The sequence below is a fragment of the Pithys albifrons genome, chromosome 27 (assembly GCF_047495875.1).
Source record: "Pithys albifrons albifrons isolate INPA30051 chromosome 27, PitAlb_v1, whole genome shotgun sequence".
In the NCBI taxonomy this organism is placed as follows: domain Eukaryota; kingdom Metazoa; phylum Chordata; class Aves; order Passeriformes; family Thamnophilidae; genus Pithys; species Pithys albifrons.
In genome coordinates this window covers 1,776,411-1,792,436 of record NC_092484.1, presented here as the reverse complement: position 1 = coordinate 1,792,436, position 16,026 = coordinate 1,776,411, and the positions used below count along the sequence as shown (strand labels likewise).

At 59.3% G+C, this 16,026-nt stretch overlaps 2 protein-coding genes across 5 annotated transcripts; one reads left to right on the top strand and one right to left on the bottom strand.

Moving 5' to 3' along the window:
- Positions 1-536: 536 nt before the first annotated feature.
- FGF22 (fibroblast growth factor 22) lies at positions 537-4,380 on the top strand. 4 transcript variants are annotated; one of them, XM_071577889.1, is made up of 3 exons: positions 537-853; positions 3,702-3,801; positions 4,072-4,380. In XM_071577889.1, the coding sequence occupies exons 1-3, from the start codon at positions 571-573 to the stop codon at positions 4,292-4,294; spliced, it is 606 nt and encodes a 201-aa protein (XP_071433990.1). In that variant the 5' UTR covers positions 537-570; the 3' UTR covers positions 4,295-4,380. The 4 variants fall into 4 exon arrangements, with proteins under 4 accessions (XP_071433990.1, XP_071433989.1, XP_071433992.1 ...); XM_071577888.1 differs by having other exon boundaries at positions 4,069-4,380; XM_071577891.1 differs by having other exon boundaries at positions 3,702-3,805; positions 4,072-4,344.
- Positions 4,381-6,225: 1,845 nt separating this feature from the next.
- Positions 6,226-15,144, bottom strand: RNF126 (ring finger protein 126). Its single transcript, XM_071577886.1, has 9 exons — positions 15,035-15,144; positions 11,371-11,429; positions 9,996-10,059; positions 9,257-9,498; positions 8,636-8,704; positions 8,483-8,552; positions 8,187-8,280; positions 7,668-7,783; positions 6,226-7,444 (listed from the first exon to the last, which is right to left on the bottom strand). Exons 1-9 carry the CDS (start codon positions 15,107-15,109, stop codon positions 7,292-7,294), a joined length of 942 nt encoding a protein of 313 aa, XP_071433987.1. The 5' UTR covers positions 15,110-15,144; the 3' UTR covers positions 6,226-7,291.
- Positions 15,145-16,026: the final 882 nt, after the last annotated feature.

Here is a 16,026-nt window from a genome sequence, read left to right as displayed (position 1 = left end):
GAACCCGGAGGGGCAGTGGAGTCGGGAACACGGTGGAACCCGGGACCCGACGGGACAGGGACCGACGGGACAGGGACACGCCGGGACACGGGACACCGTACGGCGGGACACGGCGGGACAAGGACACGGCGGAGCCTGAGACATGGCCCAAAGCCCGGGAGCAGGGGGGTCAAGACACGGCGGAGCCCGGAGAGGCAGTGGAGCTTGGGGGTCTGACGGAGCCCCGCGCCCCTCCCGACCCGAGTTCGGGGCCGCAGGCGGACACAGCCGCCCCCGGGTCCAGTGCCACAACAGCCTCGAGTACCCATCTCCCCCGCTACTGTGCCCGCGGCACTTGTTCCCTGCCCGCCCGTCTTGACGGTCGGTGGATACCGGAGCGTGTGGTCCCCGACCGGGCACCGCACCAGAGCAGGCAAATGACCATAGCCGGTGACCCGGGTCGGCCGTCGGGACGCCGATTTATGAATGGAAGGCCCCGCCCCCAGCCCCGCCCATGGCCCACCCCGCCCCGTGCCGCCCCTCCCTGGCCGCCCGCGCCGTCGGGGCCGGTCGCCGGTCGCCGCGGCGGCGATGGCCCATCGCTTGTCGCCCGCCCACCGCCCACCGCCCGCTGCTATGAGGCGCGGGGGCCCCGCTGCCATCGCCGCCTGCCTCGCCGGGGCGCTCGCCGTGCTGGCGGGGCCGGGGCCGGGGCCGGGCAACGCCACCGGGACCGGCCGGCGGCCCCCCCGCAGCTACGGGCACCTGGAGGGCGACGTGCGCTGGCGGCGGCTCTTCTCAGCCACCCGCTTCTTCCTGTGCATCGACGGCGGCGGCGGCGTGGAGGGGACGCGCTGGAGAGATCGGCCAGGCAGTGAGTGGGGACGGGGACGGGGACGGGACCGGGAAAAGCCAAGGCCTGGGGCCGCCCCCGCGGCTGCCGTCCGATCCCGCGGGGTGCCGGGGCTGTGGCGGAGGCGGGCGCTGCCGAGGCGGGGGTTGGACGGGAGTGTCTCGGGACAACGACAGGATCCCTCGAGTCCGGAGAGCGCCCGCAGCTCCTCCCGCTAGGGAAACATCAGCCAAAGCGCCTCCTCCTCCCGGGGCTCGGAAGCGGCGGGTCCCCGCTGTCCCCTCCGTTGCCGCCGGGCGGGACACACCACTCCTCAAGCACAACCGGCTCCGGCTCCTGCTCCGGCCGCCCTCGCTCACCCCGTGAGCTCCTTCCCGAGGCTCGGCTGCCGCCGCCCCGTGGGAGCCATGAGAGGGGCGCGGACATCGGCGAGCACTGTCCGGGTACCCGGCGTTGCTTTCCCAGCAGTTGGGCTGGCCGGGGAGGTGGGGGGTTGGTCCCTTGTCCCATCTCATCCTGCCAGAGCAGGTACGGGGCCACCCGCCTGCCCTGCCTTCCCCATGGTCTGAGGGGACCTGATCGTTCCCAGCAAAGACACTTGAGGAGGATAAAGGTTGTGAGAAGGAACAATAGGAAGCTTCGCGGTGATGCTCTTTCCAGAATGGAGCATCCATCGGGTGTGGGAGAGTGGAGCAGCCCTATTGGACGGGACCACAAAGCAGCTGCTGCCTGTGGAGTGTTTTGGGGCACCCGAGTAGACAGAGGGGCAGACTCCTCAGGGTCCCCAAGGACGTGGCACCCACTGTATGACTTCAGCAAAGAGCCAGGGCTGCAAGCCCATCAGGGTGTGGGGTCCCAGCCCTCATGACAGGGAGAAGGGCACCAGCCTGGCAAAGAGGGATGCCTGAGCATCCCCGGGGTGCCCTGGCAGGGTGTCAGGGCTTGGGGCAGGAGCGCAGCACTCGAGCCCATGTCCCACTCGGATGGGGGCAGCCCTGTCTCCTGTCACCTTGGCAGCCACAGGAAGAGGGAGGCCAGCCCAGCTCAGCCTAGGGAACCCTCCTGAGGTGTCGGAGACTGTCAGGAGTCCCGACCAGGCACGTTGCCAGCACAAAGCACCCCAACACGTTCCCTCGACCGTGTGGCCATGGGGCCCGGCAGGCAGAGCAGCCCCGGGCTGTTGCACGGGGCTTACTCTGCTTATCTGCGTGCGCCTGGGCTGGGCGCAGACTCCCCTCCACAGCCCTCGTGGAAGCTGCAGGACCAGCCCCACTGGCAGCTGCAGGGTGGCAGGGGAATCTCCCCGGGACACCCCCACCTCAAGCCCTGCATTTGCCCCAAGCCTCCTCTGGACCCCTCTGTGGCTGAGTGTGAGAACTGGGGGCACTGGGAGCTGTCTCTGGGCAGGCACCTGCAAGCAAAGCATGGCAGAGCCGGTCGGGGTGCTGGGAACAGCAGCAGGGGATTATTTTTAGACAAGCACAAGTCCTTTCTTATAAATAGCAGCAGCTCCAGACGGTGATCAAGCAGGACAGATTCCCTGGCATTTGCTCAGCCCTTCCCCTCCACTGCTGCTCTTCAATGGCTTCACTGGGCCAGGCCCTGCAGATGCCAGTGGGTGCCAAGGCTGGTAGCAGCACCAATGCAGGTGGGCTGAAAATCCCTGAGGAGCTGAATGCTTGGGAGCCCTCAAACCCTGGTGCTGTATCTACCCTGCCCACTCCCAGCCTCCTGCAGGCAGGCAATGCCCAGGCAATGCTGGCAATGCCAGGAGGTTGATGCCTGGTGAAAGCCTCTACCCAGAGGCTGCAGCCCTCCACACTGTGTGTGCCACCACCAACCAGAGCCTATGGGTGTCCTTCCGCCCTGTCCAGCCATGGCAGCCCCTTCAGTGGTGCCCATGGGCAGATCCTGCTGTGGCACCCTGCCCACATTGCTCTCACTGGAGATTCCTTCTCCCCTTCCCACCGTGGCAGGGCAGGCAGCAGTACTTCGGGCTGGCGGGTGCGAGGCAGTGCAGGAATCCAAAGGCCCTGATGATGCTCTGGGTGTTTCCCATGCCAGAGCCGCTGGTCTGACCACATGCCTTTCCCATTAGCGGCCATGCTGGAGCTCGGCAGTGGGGCACACGCACGCCAGCCCAGCTGCGGTTTCATGGCCCAGCTGCAGCCGCCTCCCGGGCTCATCCCTGTGTCCTGCAGCACCACTGCATCCACCAGCCTGAAGTACTGGGCACAGGGCCGCATGTCCTCGCTTGTGCCAGCTGGGCAGTCAGCATCAGCATCCATGGGTGGCACCATACCGGCCCCATTCCTAACCCCTCCAGCCCTCTGCCCACGTGCCTCCATCCACCATAACACAGTGTGTGCTGTCACTGCCACCCCTGCACACACTTTGCCCCTCTAAGGGCCATGCCAGCCTCAGTGCTCTGCGTGTGCTGGGGGCAGGCGCTGCGGGAGGGGGGTTGTGTCCCCAGGGCACTGCAGGCCCACTGGGCACAGATGCGTGGGCAGAGCTGTGGGCAGAGCTGCCAACAAGGGGAGGACACAAGTGAGGTCAGCACCCGGGCAAGCGGAGGTTGTGCTTGGCTTCACTCCCACACAGCCCAGCTCCTGGATGCAGCTGGGCCCTGGGGAGGAGAGGAGTAAAGATCAAACCCTCTCTAGATCAGAAGTTTCCCCTCCCACTCCCAGCTTGGGCTGCAGCCCTTGTTCCTGCTGTCCCTCTGGCTGTTTCGGCTGTGGGCAAGGATCATCAACCCCATCCCTCTGGGGGGACACTGTAGCCATAGACCCAGCATTTGGGGCAGGACCCTTCAGGGAGGTCACTTGTTGCTCTCTGGCTCATGCAGTGCTTCCCTGTCCCACAGGCATCGTCGAGATCCGGTCGGTGCGTGTAGGGGTCGTGGCCATCCGGGCGGTGCACACCGGATTCTACCTGGCCATGAACAAGCGTGGGAGGCTCTACGGGTCGGTAGGTCGGACACTGCCTCCTGGGAGAGGCTGCACTGGGGTCAGAGGTGCAGGGCAGAGTTGCAACAGGGGGTCCCAGACCTGCTGGTACTGGTGCACAGGAGCAATATCCTGGTTTCCCATGCCCTGACCTGCTCCCCAGCAGGGCCTGCACCCACACAGTCCCTCTGCCCCCTGGGGTCTGCCCTGCCCCGCCCCACTCTTAGGGTCCAAGGGGCCCCAGCGGAGTGCAGCCACCCCTCACCCCCTTCCCTCTCCTGCCAGAAGGAGTTCAGCCCCAACTGCAAGTTCATGGAGCGCATCGAAGAGAACGGCTACAACACCTACGCATCGCTGCGCTGGCGGCACTGCGGCCGCCCGATGTTCCTCTCTCTCAACAGCAAGGGCAGGCCACAGCGAGGGGGCAAGACACGCCGACAGCACCTCTCCACACACTTCCTCCCCATGCTTGTCAACTGAGCGCTGCAGGCAGCTCTGGACAGTCCTGTAGGGAAAAAAACCAAGAAAGGGTTCTTTTATTTATGTACATATCTATTTTTTGCTATTTATTGCTTTACTTTAATGCGAGGTGAAGGATGGATGCAGAAGGCAGATGCTCTGGACTTTGTTTTGTGGGGCTTGGCTCTCCCACCATTCTGGTAGGGCAGAGCTGGTATGGCACAGCCAGGGAGTGCAGCCACTGTGTGTCAGGGCCAAGGTCATGCCTGGAGCAGGGCCAGGGTCTGCTAATGGCATCTCTGCAGGGCTGGGATGTACCAGCAAGTTGTTTGTGTCCAAGCACCCTTGGCAATTAAAGCTGTATTCATGGTATGAACAGGAGCAGGTCTGGGAGCTTTGATGATGGATTTGGCTTGGGATGGGAGGGATTGGCTTCCCTGGGGTCATGGCTGCAGCCACCAGTGTCATCCCTGCTGCCACCAGCGGTAGTGCAGCTGGTCCCCTGCCACATCCAGCTCTTCATTAACCCCCACCACACAGGAAAACAGCAATGGTGGTTCAGCAGCACAAAGGAGGGAGCAGGAGGAGCAGAAGCAGGAGCCAGCCTGGATCCTCAGGCAGACAAAGCCCTGGGGCTGCCACTGGCTGCAGCCAGTGCTGGTCCTGCAGCCCAGCTGCACACCATCATTCCTAGGAAATACGGAGCTGGGACAGTGGACAGTGGTGAGGACCAGACCGTTGCCTGGAGGGGAGCATGGCCAAGAATAGCACCCACATCTCGACCTCTTGGCCAGGGCACATCCCTGCACTGCCCTCGTGCCTGCTGTGGCCAGGCACAGGAGCCTGGTCACTGTCACGTCACACAGAGCAATGGCCCCAGTGAAAACCACCCAACTCGTTCCATTTCTGACCCAACCAGCTCCAAATGACTCTGAAAGGGAACAGCCACGTTAACTGTGTGGTGACTGCGGCAAGCATCAGCTCCAGGCCTCTGCCAGGCAGGGGCCAGCTGCCACACACCCACCTGGGGGTTTGCTTTGCCCACTCAAACCTCACCCAAACACTGCTCACACATGAGATCACCCCTGAGCACCAGGGGAGCCAGGAACCCCCACTACAGCAGAACTGCAGTGTAAGGGTGAATGTTTTTCCAGGTCTCCTAAGGTGACTTAACAGCAAAGCCTTTCCTTGTTTTGCTGGGCCAGCCAATGGACACAAGCAGGTTTGGCCTGGACCTTCTTGCCACCCACCTCCCCAGCCCAGGCTTCTGGCTTGACCCCTGGCAGAGGATAAGCCATTAACCACGACACACCAGTCCCGAGATAAACCCTCATCCCGTGAGATGAAAGGCGCCACCGCACTGCCTGGCCAAGCCAAGGAGGAAAAACAGTCCGGGCGAGTCACTCTGTGCCAGTTCCTGGCCCCAGCACAGCTGCTGCCACCCACCCTGGGAATGCTTTCTCCAACATGTCTTGAAAATGGCCAAACCAGCCACTGGCCTTCCGCCTCCTATAGGAGTCTTGTCCCTTCCCAGAAAGCTTTCATTAGGAAGGGCCAGGTCCTGAAGTGATTCTGTTTTGGAAAAGACACCCAACCTCTGCTGGTGCCAGCACCCTCCCCCAGCTTCCCTGGCCCACTCCCAGGGCCACAGGAACTGAGGAAGGGCAGAGAACCCCCCAAAATGCTGAACCCTCTGCCCGCCCTGATAGGGGCAGGTTCCCCCTTGCCTGCTCTGGCCTCTGCCACAGCGCAGTCCCAATGCATGGCACCATCATGGACCCCAGCCTGCCAGGAGACCCACTGACCGCCCCAAGTCTCTGAAAGGGGAAGAGGCTCCTGGTGACTGAGGGTGAGAGCGCCAGAGCTCTGTTCCTCTCATGCCTTCAGGCCTGGGGAGCAGGGACATGGCCCGCTCCGGTCACATTCTTGTCATTCTCCAAGCTCCAGCTCCATCACAGAAACTGAGTCACAAACATACCTGGGTATTTTTCTCTCTCTCCTTTTTTAATCAGCTCTATTTTAAGTAGCTTTGCAAATACATTTTTCTCAAAAATGTTGTTTTCCTGGTAATTATTCAGTCACAATGAGATTTGCTGGTCCTCGCTCTGCTGCACACCCAGTCCCATGTCGGCCCAGCGGAACAGCCAGCCCCGGCTGCGAGGGGGGCACGACTGCAACAGAGAGGAGATGTAAAAAATAGAAAAGACCAGGTGAGGATGCTTCCAGATGCGATCCTTGGCCACCTGTGCAGTGACCTGCGGGCTGGCAGTGGCTCCCAGCACATGGGAGGGCTCAGAGAGGCCCAGCTTGCCCAGGGGAGGTGGGACAGCTTGGCAGCCTCAGAGCTTACCCTGTAGCTCTCCTCAAATCATGCATAATGGCTCGCAGAGCTGAAATGTCCATTTATTGACAGCAGTAATAATTTAAGATTATAAAAACCCTTTCAGTGTTGAGTATCAGCGGGTGAGGTTATAAAGAAAAATAAATGGGACTCAAGATGGGACAGGGAAGGATCCCGGGGTCTATTTGAGAGTTCCTGATTCAGTGGCAGCTACTGGTCCTCTCCAGCTGAAGATCCTGGAGGGGAGGCGACATCCTTATGCTTCCATTTTAGACTTCAATCTCCAAGCAGAAAAGATAGTATCCAAGGGGAGGAGGAGCAAAACAAATAAAAGAAAGGGACCTCAAATTCAAACCCATACAAACAACCTTTCCATTTGGGATTCAACCACTCGCTCAGCACCTCAGGGTTCCCAGCTGGGAGCACGGCAGCCTCGCACTGCAATGGGTAAAGTCCACGCACAGAGGATGTTTTTATTGACAGACAGAGCTCTTTCCCCCCTTTTTCATCATAGAACTTGAGGCTTCTCATCTCTGAAGGACCCAGAGTCTCCGTGTCTTCAGAAATCAAAAGGTAATTCTGGGGGTTCTGCTCCCCCCTTGTCCCCTCCCCTCACTCTGCTCTGGAAGCCCCTTTGGCTGCTTGTGGTGGCCAGGGAGGGAGGGGGGACAGTGGAGGGGGCCTGGGGACAAGAGGGTGCATTAAGATTCATGAGTTGTTCGATGAGTTTTCATTACTTGGTGAGCTGGAGGAAGAGGAGGAGGAGGAGGATGACGAGAAGTTCATCCCTGTGAGTCCTGGGGGGTTTGTGGCAGTGTTTTGTCCACTTAAACTTTTCCGGCAGACGGGACACGTGTCATGCTTTGGGGAGCAGACAAAAACAAAACAAGAAATATGGGAAACGGGATTAGAAACATGATATGGGAGCAGCACTTGAGGAACAGGCTGGGATGACACTCCGTCCTCTGATCAAGGGCTGCTGGTGCTCAAGCCTCACAACAGAGGTAGGAGATTATTTACAGAGGGGAGCAGGACCAGACAAAGCCCTGGTGCTGCATGCCCTGGGCACCACCCCTGCACTCACCTGCTCCAGCCATGGGACAATGCAGCCGTCGTGGAACAGGTGATTGCACGGTAACTGCCGCACGTTTTCCCCAACTGTGTAGTCTTCCTTACACACAGGGCACTCCAACCCAGAATCTGCATCACACAGGGAAAGCCAAGCACAGCTGAGCAATGGAGGAAAGAATGACACACAAAGCCCCCTGAATCGGGGCCCATTACTGCCTCCTCTTCCCCAACACTGCTCCATCCCTGCTGAGAGGAAAGGTTGGTGCTCTGCAGTCCCCTCACTATCACCCCACCTCCCCCTGCTCTGGCTCTGTCTCATCCTTCCCTTCTGATTTCCCAGGGCAAATCCATCCAGTCTGCACTGCTTTTTTTTTTTTTTGTGAGAGTGTAACAGAGCCACTTCAGCTCTCTCCCCAGTTTGAAATGTTTTAAGCCTTGAAGGTACAAGCAGAGAAAATTCAGATCCCAAGAAAATGTGACACTGAGCTTCCAGGGAGCTCTCTCTGCATGACTCCCTGGAGCAGATACATACCTACGTGCTCCTGTGTGATCTGTATGGTGGGGAGGGCCTGGATCTTCTCTTTGTCCGCTGGCGGTGGTCCAGTGTTTTCAAACTGATTCAGTAACTGGAAAAACAACCGGCCAGGCAGGCAGAAGGAAGAGGTGAGCTCAGCAGTACACAGAATCCACTCATTTCCTGAGCCAGGGCACTTGGACCCTGATTCCCTTTCCTGAGCCCGCAGTCCCTCCACTCCCTGCACCACCACAGGTGCTGCCCCTCCTGCAGCACCACACAGGAGGATGGAGATTGGTAAATCCCAGTTTTACCTGTGTGATAATTGCATCCAGGCCATTGGCACCCCAGGCATAGTCCATCGGATTTGAGTGCAGGACTCCCCTGGAGAGCAAGAACAGCAAGTGAGTTCATTAGGGAGCACCAGTGAGACACTGTCAGAGAGAGCAGCACATCCTCCAACTCACCAGGGGCCCAGGCCTAGGTTTGGAATTGTGGTTGGTGCAATAATTCCATTGACCAACTGCTGGATAATTCTGAAAGACAAGAAAACCAGGATTGTGTAAGAATTAGTCTGCTGGCTTCCAGCCCAGCACCCCGATGTGGAGGGAGAGGCTGAATACTGTCACATTGTTGAGGGAAAGAAAAGATTCTCTGTAGCAATTGCAACTGCAGCTTATGGAGTGACATGGATAAAGTTTCAGTATTTGATTCGTAAGGGGGCAATTCCTGACACGATAGTTAGTGGCTCCCAGGATGCAGTTACACAAACACTGTCTGGTGCTTTCTCTTGTTTCCCCTCATAGCAAGTACAACATTTTGGCAACTCCTGGCAATGACCAGGGAATACTTTCCCACTGCAAGACAAAGTGCCACATCACTCAGGTGAAACAGCCCCAAGAGACCCCAGGCAGGAGGTGCCAACAGCATCAGGCCCAGCTGGGACACAACTGGCACCCACAGCAGTGCTGGAGAGCTTTGGGATGCTGTTCTCCAACCAAGGGGAAAAGGTACAGGCTGATAGACAGCTTGGTCTCATCAGTGAGGAGCAACAGGCCTCCCTCTCCAGGCCCCAGCGTGGTCCTCACCCTTCAAGGGTGGGGACACCCTCGTGCCTGCCCGAGGCTCGGCGCGTGGCCAGGCGGGCGCGGGGCTGCCTCGCTCCGTAGCGGTGCCGGGACTGGTGCTCCCGCTCCCGCCGGTTCTCCGAGTCCCGGTTGTCTTCTGGCTGCGCATTGGACCCAAATGGAAACTCAAAGCTGTCATCAAAGAACCCGAAAGCAAACTGGCCGTAGCCCTGGGGCAAGGTGAACAAGTGCTGATCCACGTTCTGAGAGAGAGGGAATGCAGAGAACAGATTGTGACAAGAGAAACAGCTCCCATGGTGTCCCAGCAGCCGCCCACAGTGATCCCCCAGCACTTTGGTGACACTGGGACCAGCATGCCCTTGGCAGCAGCTCAGTGAGCAACAGATACTGGAGCTGCATATGAAGGCAGAAAAAAAAAATCACAGTTCCCTGGTTTCCCTCTGGTGTGTCACTGCTGCTTCCGAGCTGAGGCTACTGCATAGCAACACACCCAAATCCTGCTCTCCAAATCCTGCTGAGCCCCCTCACGACAGGAATCAGCTACAAGTGATGGTCCTACATAATATACGCAGCAAAAATACGGAATGCGGAGATTTCAGGAGCAGAATGTGGAGGATATTAATTCCTGCTTTCCAAATTCTGTCATGATCTGAGGAACATTTAAACAATGTACTATTGGAAAAATACTCAATCCAATGGCAAAGCAGAAGGTGTTGGAAGAGAGAAAGGACTTGCTCACCTCAAAAGGATGCCTGCTTTGATCAGTGGCTGATGTAGAGGAGCTGGTCTCATTGTCAGCATTCCTATGGGGAATGAAGGGTGCTGGTAAGCCTCAGAAACAGCTACAGGAAGATTTTCTGTCCCCCTGCCATTGAAGGTCTGCCCCCTTTCCCACCACCCCAGGGCAGGGGTGGCTCCAGACAGAACCTGGTCCTCCCTCAGCTGCCTATTTTCTGATTGCCCACATTTCCCCCTCCCTGAATCCTTCATTTTCCCCACATCCTCACACATCTCTCCCTAACCTGTTGGATTCTGATTTCACAAAGCTGCAGAGAAGTGCCTGAAGCACAATGACAAGTAAAGATTCCCTGCACAATCCACCTCAAACACATCAGCTAATCCTCCAGAGCACCAGGAAGATTGCTGATTGCTGTGAGCCCAACACACATAAGTCTAATCTCGAATCAAAGAAACTTCTCTGCTGTGGAGGCACGTGACCCAATGGCTCAGGATATTGAGAAAACTCCTTCTGCTTTCAGAACTGCAGGGACATTTCCTCCTCAGAACCCAACTCTATGTTTTGGCACTCACAGTACTGAAACTGGGGAGATTTAGCGACTACGCAGCCCTCCCAAAGTCACAGGAAATCACCAAAACAGTCAGGATCAGCCAGGATGGATTTTCAGGCTCCAGGGTTCATGTGGTCAGACCAAACATCACCTGGTCTGTGCAGAAGACCCAGGCTGTGCAGACCACCATGCTCAGCAGGCAGAAACACCCACTGCCCACTGGCCCAGCTGTGTCCCTGCACTGCCCATAGCCCATCCTGGAGCCGGTCACAGCTCACAAACATGCCTGAAACATCTTAAGACATTCCTGGTGCTCCTGCTGCCAGTGAGCTGTCCCACCACTGGAAGCAGGGCAGCACAGGAACGTGGATCTTGCTGCTCCAGGGCAGAGTCCAAAGTCTCAGCCACAATGTTTCACTGTTTGTCCCCAGTGCAGTCACTACTCATGGGCACTCTCCATTCCCAGATCCCTCTCTCTGGGGTTATCTCTGTCCTGATAACTCACACCAGGTCAGAGCTACCACATACCATATAGAAAGCCTCACTACCACTTCTTCATGCTTGTTTTAAATCAACCTGTTCCTGTACTGCCCTTCACCAGTGATATAGGATGCTTAGGACACTTGGCATTCCCGTGGCTGACTGACCTGTGGGTGCAAACTCTGCCAGTGCAGCACTTTATCCCCACACTGAGGAAAGATGAGTCAAAGCTTGGGCAGAAGCAACAGAAATGGTGTATTTTATATCCAACATTGCCTTTGAACTAGTAAGAGCACAAAGCAGTCCTGGCTCACTCAAGCACCAGTCCCTGGGGTAGCAGATTACCTTGGTTCCTCAGGAAGTTCTTCAATAAAGCCAGACTCACACCGTGGGCAGATGTAATCCTGCAGTAGAAGAGACACCAGATAAGAGAAGGAAGTGGTACCTCAGGGTGTGACAGGGTGGGAGGGTTCTGGTTGTCCCCAGCTCATGCCATGGTTCCAGAGACAGAGACCCCAAACCCTGACATCGGCCTTCCCCAGGCCAGTGAGGCCAGAGCTTGGCCTGAGCCTACAGGAGCTCAGCTTGAGAATGATCAGGGTGACACTGATTAATCCCCAGTACAGACACAGCATTAGACACAACTGATGTCGTTCTGCTAAAGTGAAAGCGAAACCCTTGTCACTTCCCAGCACAGCAGCTCTCAAACATCAGCTTTGGCACAGCTGCATGTTTTGGGGACTGGGAAACAAGGCAGGAATGGCAGCAGGGGCTCGATAGTGCCGTGGTGCTCAGAGAGACTGAACAGCCCCTGTCACTAACACAGGCTGGGGTTCACAGCACCCAGGGGCACAGGGACACACCAGGTCATTCTGCAGCCAAGACCTCACAGCCCAGCACTTGCCACAGAGACCTGCTGCCACCACAGTCCCCTGGGCACTGCCAACAGAGCACACAGGGACAGCCAGGCTGTGTGTGCAGAGCCTGTGACAGCTACTTCCTTGTAATTCCTGCGGTGAGGAATTTGTCCTCCACAACCACAACCTCTGTCCTGGGCAGAGCAGCCCAGAACACCAGAGATCCCAAAAGGGAATTGTTTCACTTTGCAGTGCTCAAGGAGCAGCAGCACCACTGAGCTGACCCTGTGCCCCATGGTGGGCACACACCACCCCAAATCCCCACGCTGGCAGAGCTGGGCTCAGCTCAGAAGACATTTAAGAACTTCTAAAAATAATACCACTTCCCTTTGCTGCTGCTGTACTGGAATTGGCACAGTCCTTTGCCAGGCCAAGGGATTCCCCCAAGGAGTCAAGGCCTCCAGCCCTGGGGACTGCTCTGATAAGACCCCTGGGGTCACTCCTGCAGCCCCCACAGCCAACCCCAATAAGGCCCCATGTGAGGAACACGGCCTGGAGCCACTGCACATGTCCTGCCTGCCCAGGGAGATACAGGAGCTCCGAGGCTCAGGAACAGACTGGGAGAGGTCTCAGTTCCCTCTCCCACACAGGACTCCCTGTCTGCTGCTGTGAAACAACTGGCTCTGCATCTCTCACACCAGGTTTGAGCTCAGGAATGTTTGTTCCCCTCACACAGCTGGTCCCCAGCACAGGGAACTGCAGCAGTCTGGTCTGCCAGTGAAAACCCCTTTGCTTTGCTTCAAACCAGCACAAACTGGGGGGGACACATTGGCACGGGGGTGAAAAACTGTGGTCTGAACACCCTGCTCTTCTGAGCTCCCTGCTCCAGGGGGCTGGGGGATGTGTGTGTGCCCACAGCCAGCTCTGAGCACAGGGATCAGCACATTCCTCTGCAGCTGGAACAGCACAAATGTCAAAGTTTGTTGTTTCTCGGGCTGTTTGAGTCCCTCCTTTGGCAGCTCCAGTCGCTGCGTCTGCAGGCGGTGAGTGAAACTGAGTGAACTTGGACCCCCAAAACAAGTTCATGAACTCACAGCTACCCAGCCCTGAGCCCCCAGACACAGCCACCTGCTCCCTGCCCAGCACACACAGCCCGGTGTGCCCAGCACAGACAGACAGGTGTGCCCTGCCCAGCACAGACAGCCAGGTGTGCCCTGCCCAGCACACACAGCCCAGTGTGCCCAGCACAGACAGACAGGTGTGCCCAGCACACACAGCCCGGTGTGCCCAGCACAGACAGACAGGTGTGCCCAGCACAGACAGACAGGTGTGCCCAGCACAGACAGACAGGTGTGCCCAGCACAGACAGACAGGTGTGCCCAGCACAGACAGACAGGTGTGCCCTGCCCAGCACACACAGCCTGGTGTGCCCAGCACAGACAGGTGTGCCCTGCCCAGCACACACAGCCCGGTGTGCCCAGCACAGACAGGTGTGCCCTGCCCAGCACAGACAGCCCGGTGTGCCCAGCACAGACAGCCCGGTGTGCCCTGCCCAGCACACACAGCCCGGTGTGCCCAGCACACACAGCCCAGTGTGCCCAGCACACACAGCCCAGTGTGCCCTGCCCAGCACAGACAGCCCGGTGTGCCCAGCCCAGCACACGCAGCCCGGTGTGCCCAGCCCAGCACACGCAGCCCGGTGTGCCCAGCCCAGCACACACAGCCCGGTGTGCCCAGCACAGACAGACAGGTGTGCCCAGCCCAGCACACACAGCCCGGTGTGCCCAGCACGCACAGCCCGGTGTGCCCAGCACACACAGCCCGGTGTGCCCTGCCCAGCACACACAGCCCGGTGTGCCCAGCACAGACAGACAGGTGTGCCCAGCCCAGCACACACAGCCCGGTGTGCCCAGCACACACAGCCCGGTGTGCCCAGCACACACAGCCCGGTGTGCCCTGCCCAGCACACACAGCCCGGTGTGCCCAGCACAGACAGACAGGTGTGCCCAGCCCAGCACACACAGCCACGTGTGCCCAACACAGCCCAGCATAGGGTGTTTAAGCAGAAGTAAATGACATACCCCGAGTTATCCCCCAGTTCCTGCCCCCAGCCTGTCCTCAGCAGGATTGTCCCCCGGGGTTTGTTCTCATGCTTACACACAAGGTGGGACCCCCCAGCACAGCCCACCCTGGCCTGACCCAAAGACTGAAAGGACAAAAGGACAAACTTCACATCATAAGCCAGCCAGCCCCGACAGGGACAGCTCTGTTTGCCCTCGGGGTCTTTTCAAGCTCAGTGTCTGCAACCAGCAGTGGCTCGTTCAGACAAGACGCCGAGAAAAACATCAGGACAAAGGGACGGGCAAGACCCTCCAAACTGCACTGAACATCTCAGGACGCCGAGCAGGAGAGCAGGTGATCCACCAGCTCCTCCCCAACAGCCCACGCTCCTTGGCCACCCGCAGCAGGGCAGGCTCCGCACACGCCGGGTTTTGCTGGATGATTAAAGCACCTGCCCAGGTGCCTACACAGCACTTCTGCCTACGTATCACCCGTGCTCCTCCCTGTGCCCCAGCCGCACCACCGAGGGGCTTTTTCCCTGCTCATCAAACCCTCCGGAGGGACGAAAAACAAGCCCCCCACACGCCCCCACCCCACGGCGCTCCCCGTGGCTCCGGACAGGGCAAGGCTGCCCGAGCCGGGGATGTCACACCTGGACTCTGGGGTTGCTGTCGGAGGCCCCGCCGCCCCAGACACGCTCTGCGGCGGGGCCCGGCGGTTCCCCATGGAGCGGCCGGAGCGCTCGAACCGCCGCGGGGCCGCCCCGCCCGGGCCGAAGGCCCCTCCCGCCGCACCGCCCCCACCGCGGCTCGCCCGATGGCTGCCCCTCGGCCGGGGCGGCCCGTTCCCGCCGCAGCCCCGTTCCCTCGCTCTCACGGTCCCCCTCAGCCCCTCCCAACGCCCCTGAGCCCGACCACCACGAGTGGAGCCTCCCAAAGCCCCCCCCCCATCCTCCCCGACCCCGCCGCCCCTCAGGCCCCTCGGGCCCCTGAGGCCTCGCCCCCACGTGCCCGCCCCGCCGGGGCTCCCGCCCGGTCCTGCCCGCGTCCCCGATCACCCCCGAGGCGGCCCCGGAACTCCCTCGCGCTCACGGGCAGGCGGGGGGCGATCTCGGCCGAGCAGCAGTGGCAGAAGAACCGGCCCGGCTGCGGCGACGCCTCCGCCATCTTCCCTCCCCGCCAGCCACGCCCCTGCGCGCGCCGCGGCGCCGACGGCGGCCGAGGGGGGACACGGGACGGCGCGCGGCACGAACGCAGAAGAGGCGGGGTCTTGCGGGGGAGGGCGGGGTTTGCACGGGGGGCGTGTCTTTGCCCTTATAAGGCGGGCTGGAGGCCCCGCCCCCAACCATGGGACGGGACCCCGCACCCGACGCGACACCCAGTCCCGGGGACCTCCCCCCCCATCCCGAGCTCCCGATCCCTCTCTCCGCCCCCACTGGACCCCCGGGTTTCAAAATGTCAGCTCAAAACTGACTTTTTCCTTTTTTAAAATTTTTAATTGAGAATTAAAAATGTTGGGGAGAAGTTGAGACCTCCCTGCCTCCTCTCCCCGAAAAGAAGTAAAAGGGATATTCCCAGTGAAAATCCCAGGAGTTGGTTAAGATTGCAAAAGCCACGAAGGAACGGGGATGTTCCATTTTGGTGGAAGCCTCTCAAGTAGGGTGTTTGCCCCATATCTCACCCCTTGGGCACCTGGTGGATGCTGAGGAGATTTTAGAGGGATGAAAGGTGGAATCTCTATTTTTAGCGGCTTGGAATCCCACCTGGGTCTCAGTTAAAGGCCAGGGTGTTCCCCAAGCTGCAGCTTTTGAGAGAGCGGGAGGTCTGTCTGGCCCTTACTGGGGTCCCAATCCCCAGAGGCTGTTGTGGCACTGCTGAGCTGGAGTTTTGGGATGGTGTGGCTGGGAGTTTTTGGAGTATCTGCACAGTGTGGGTCGTGGGGTGGTGAGGCTGCGGGGGCTGGAAGTGGCAGAGCAGTGGGGTTTGGGGGGACAGGACTCCGGGGTTTTAGGGGTTCTGCATGGCGGGGCTGTGGGGTCTTGGGGTTCGAGCCCGAGGCACCAGCCCCGCTCCCAGCAGGTGGC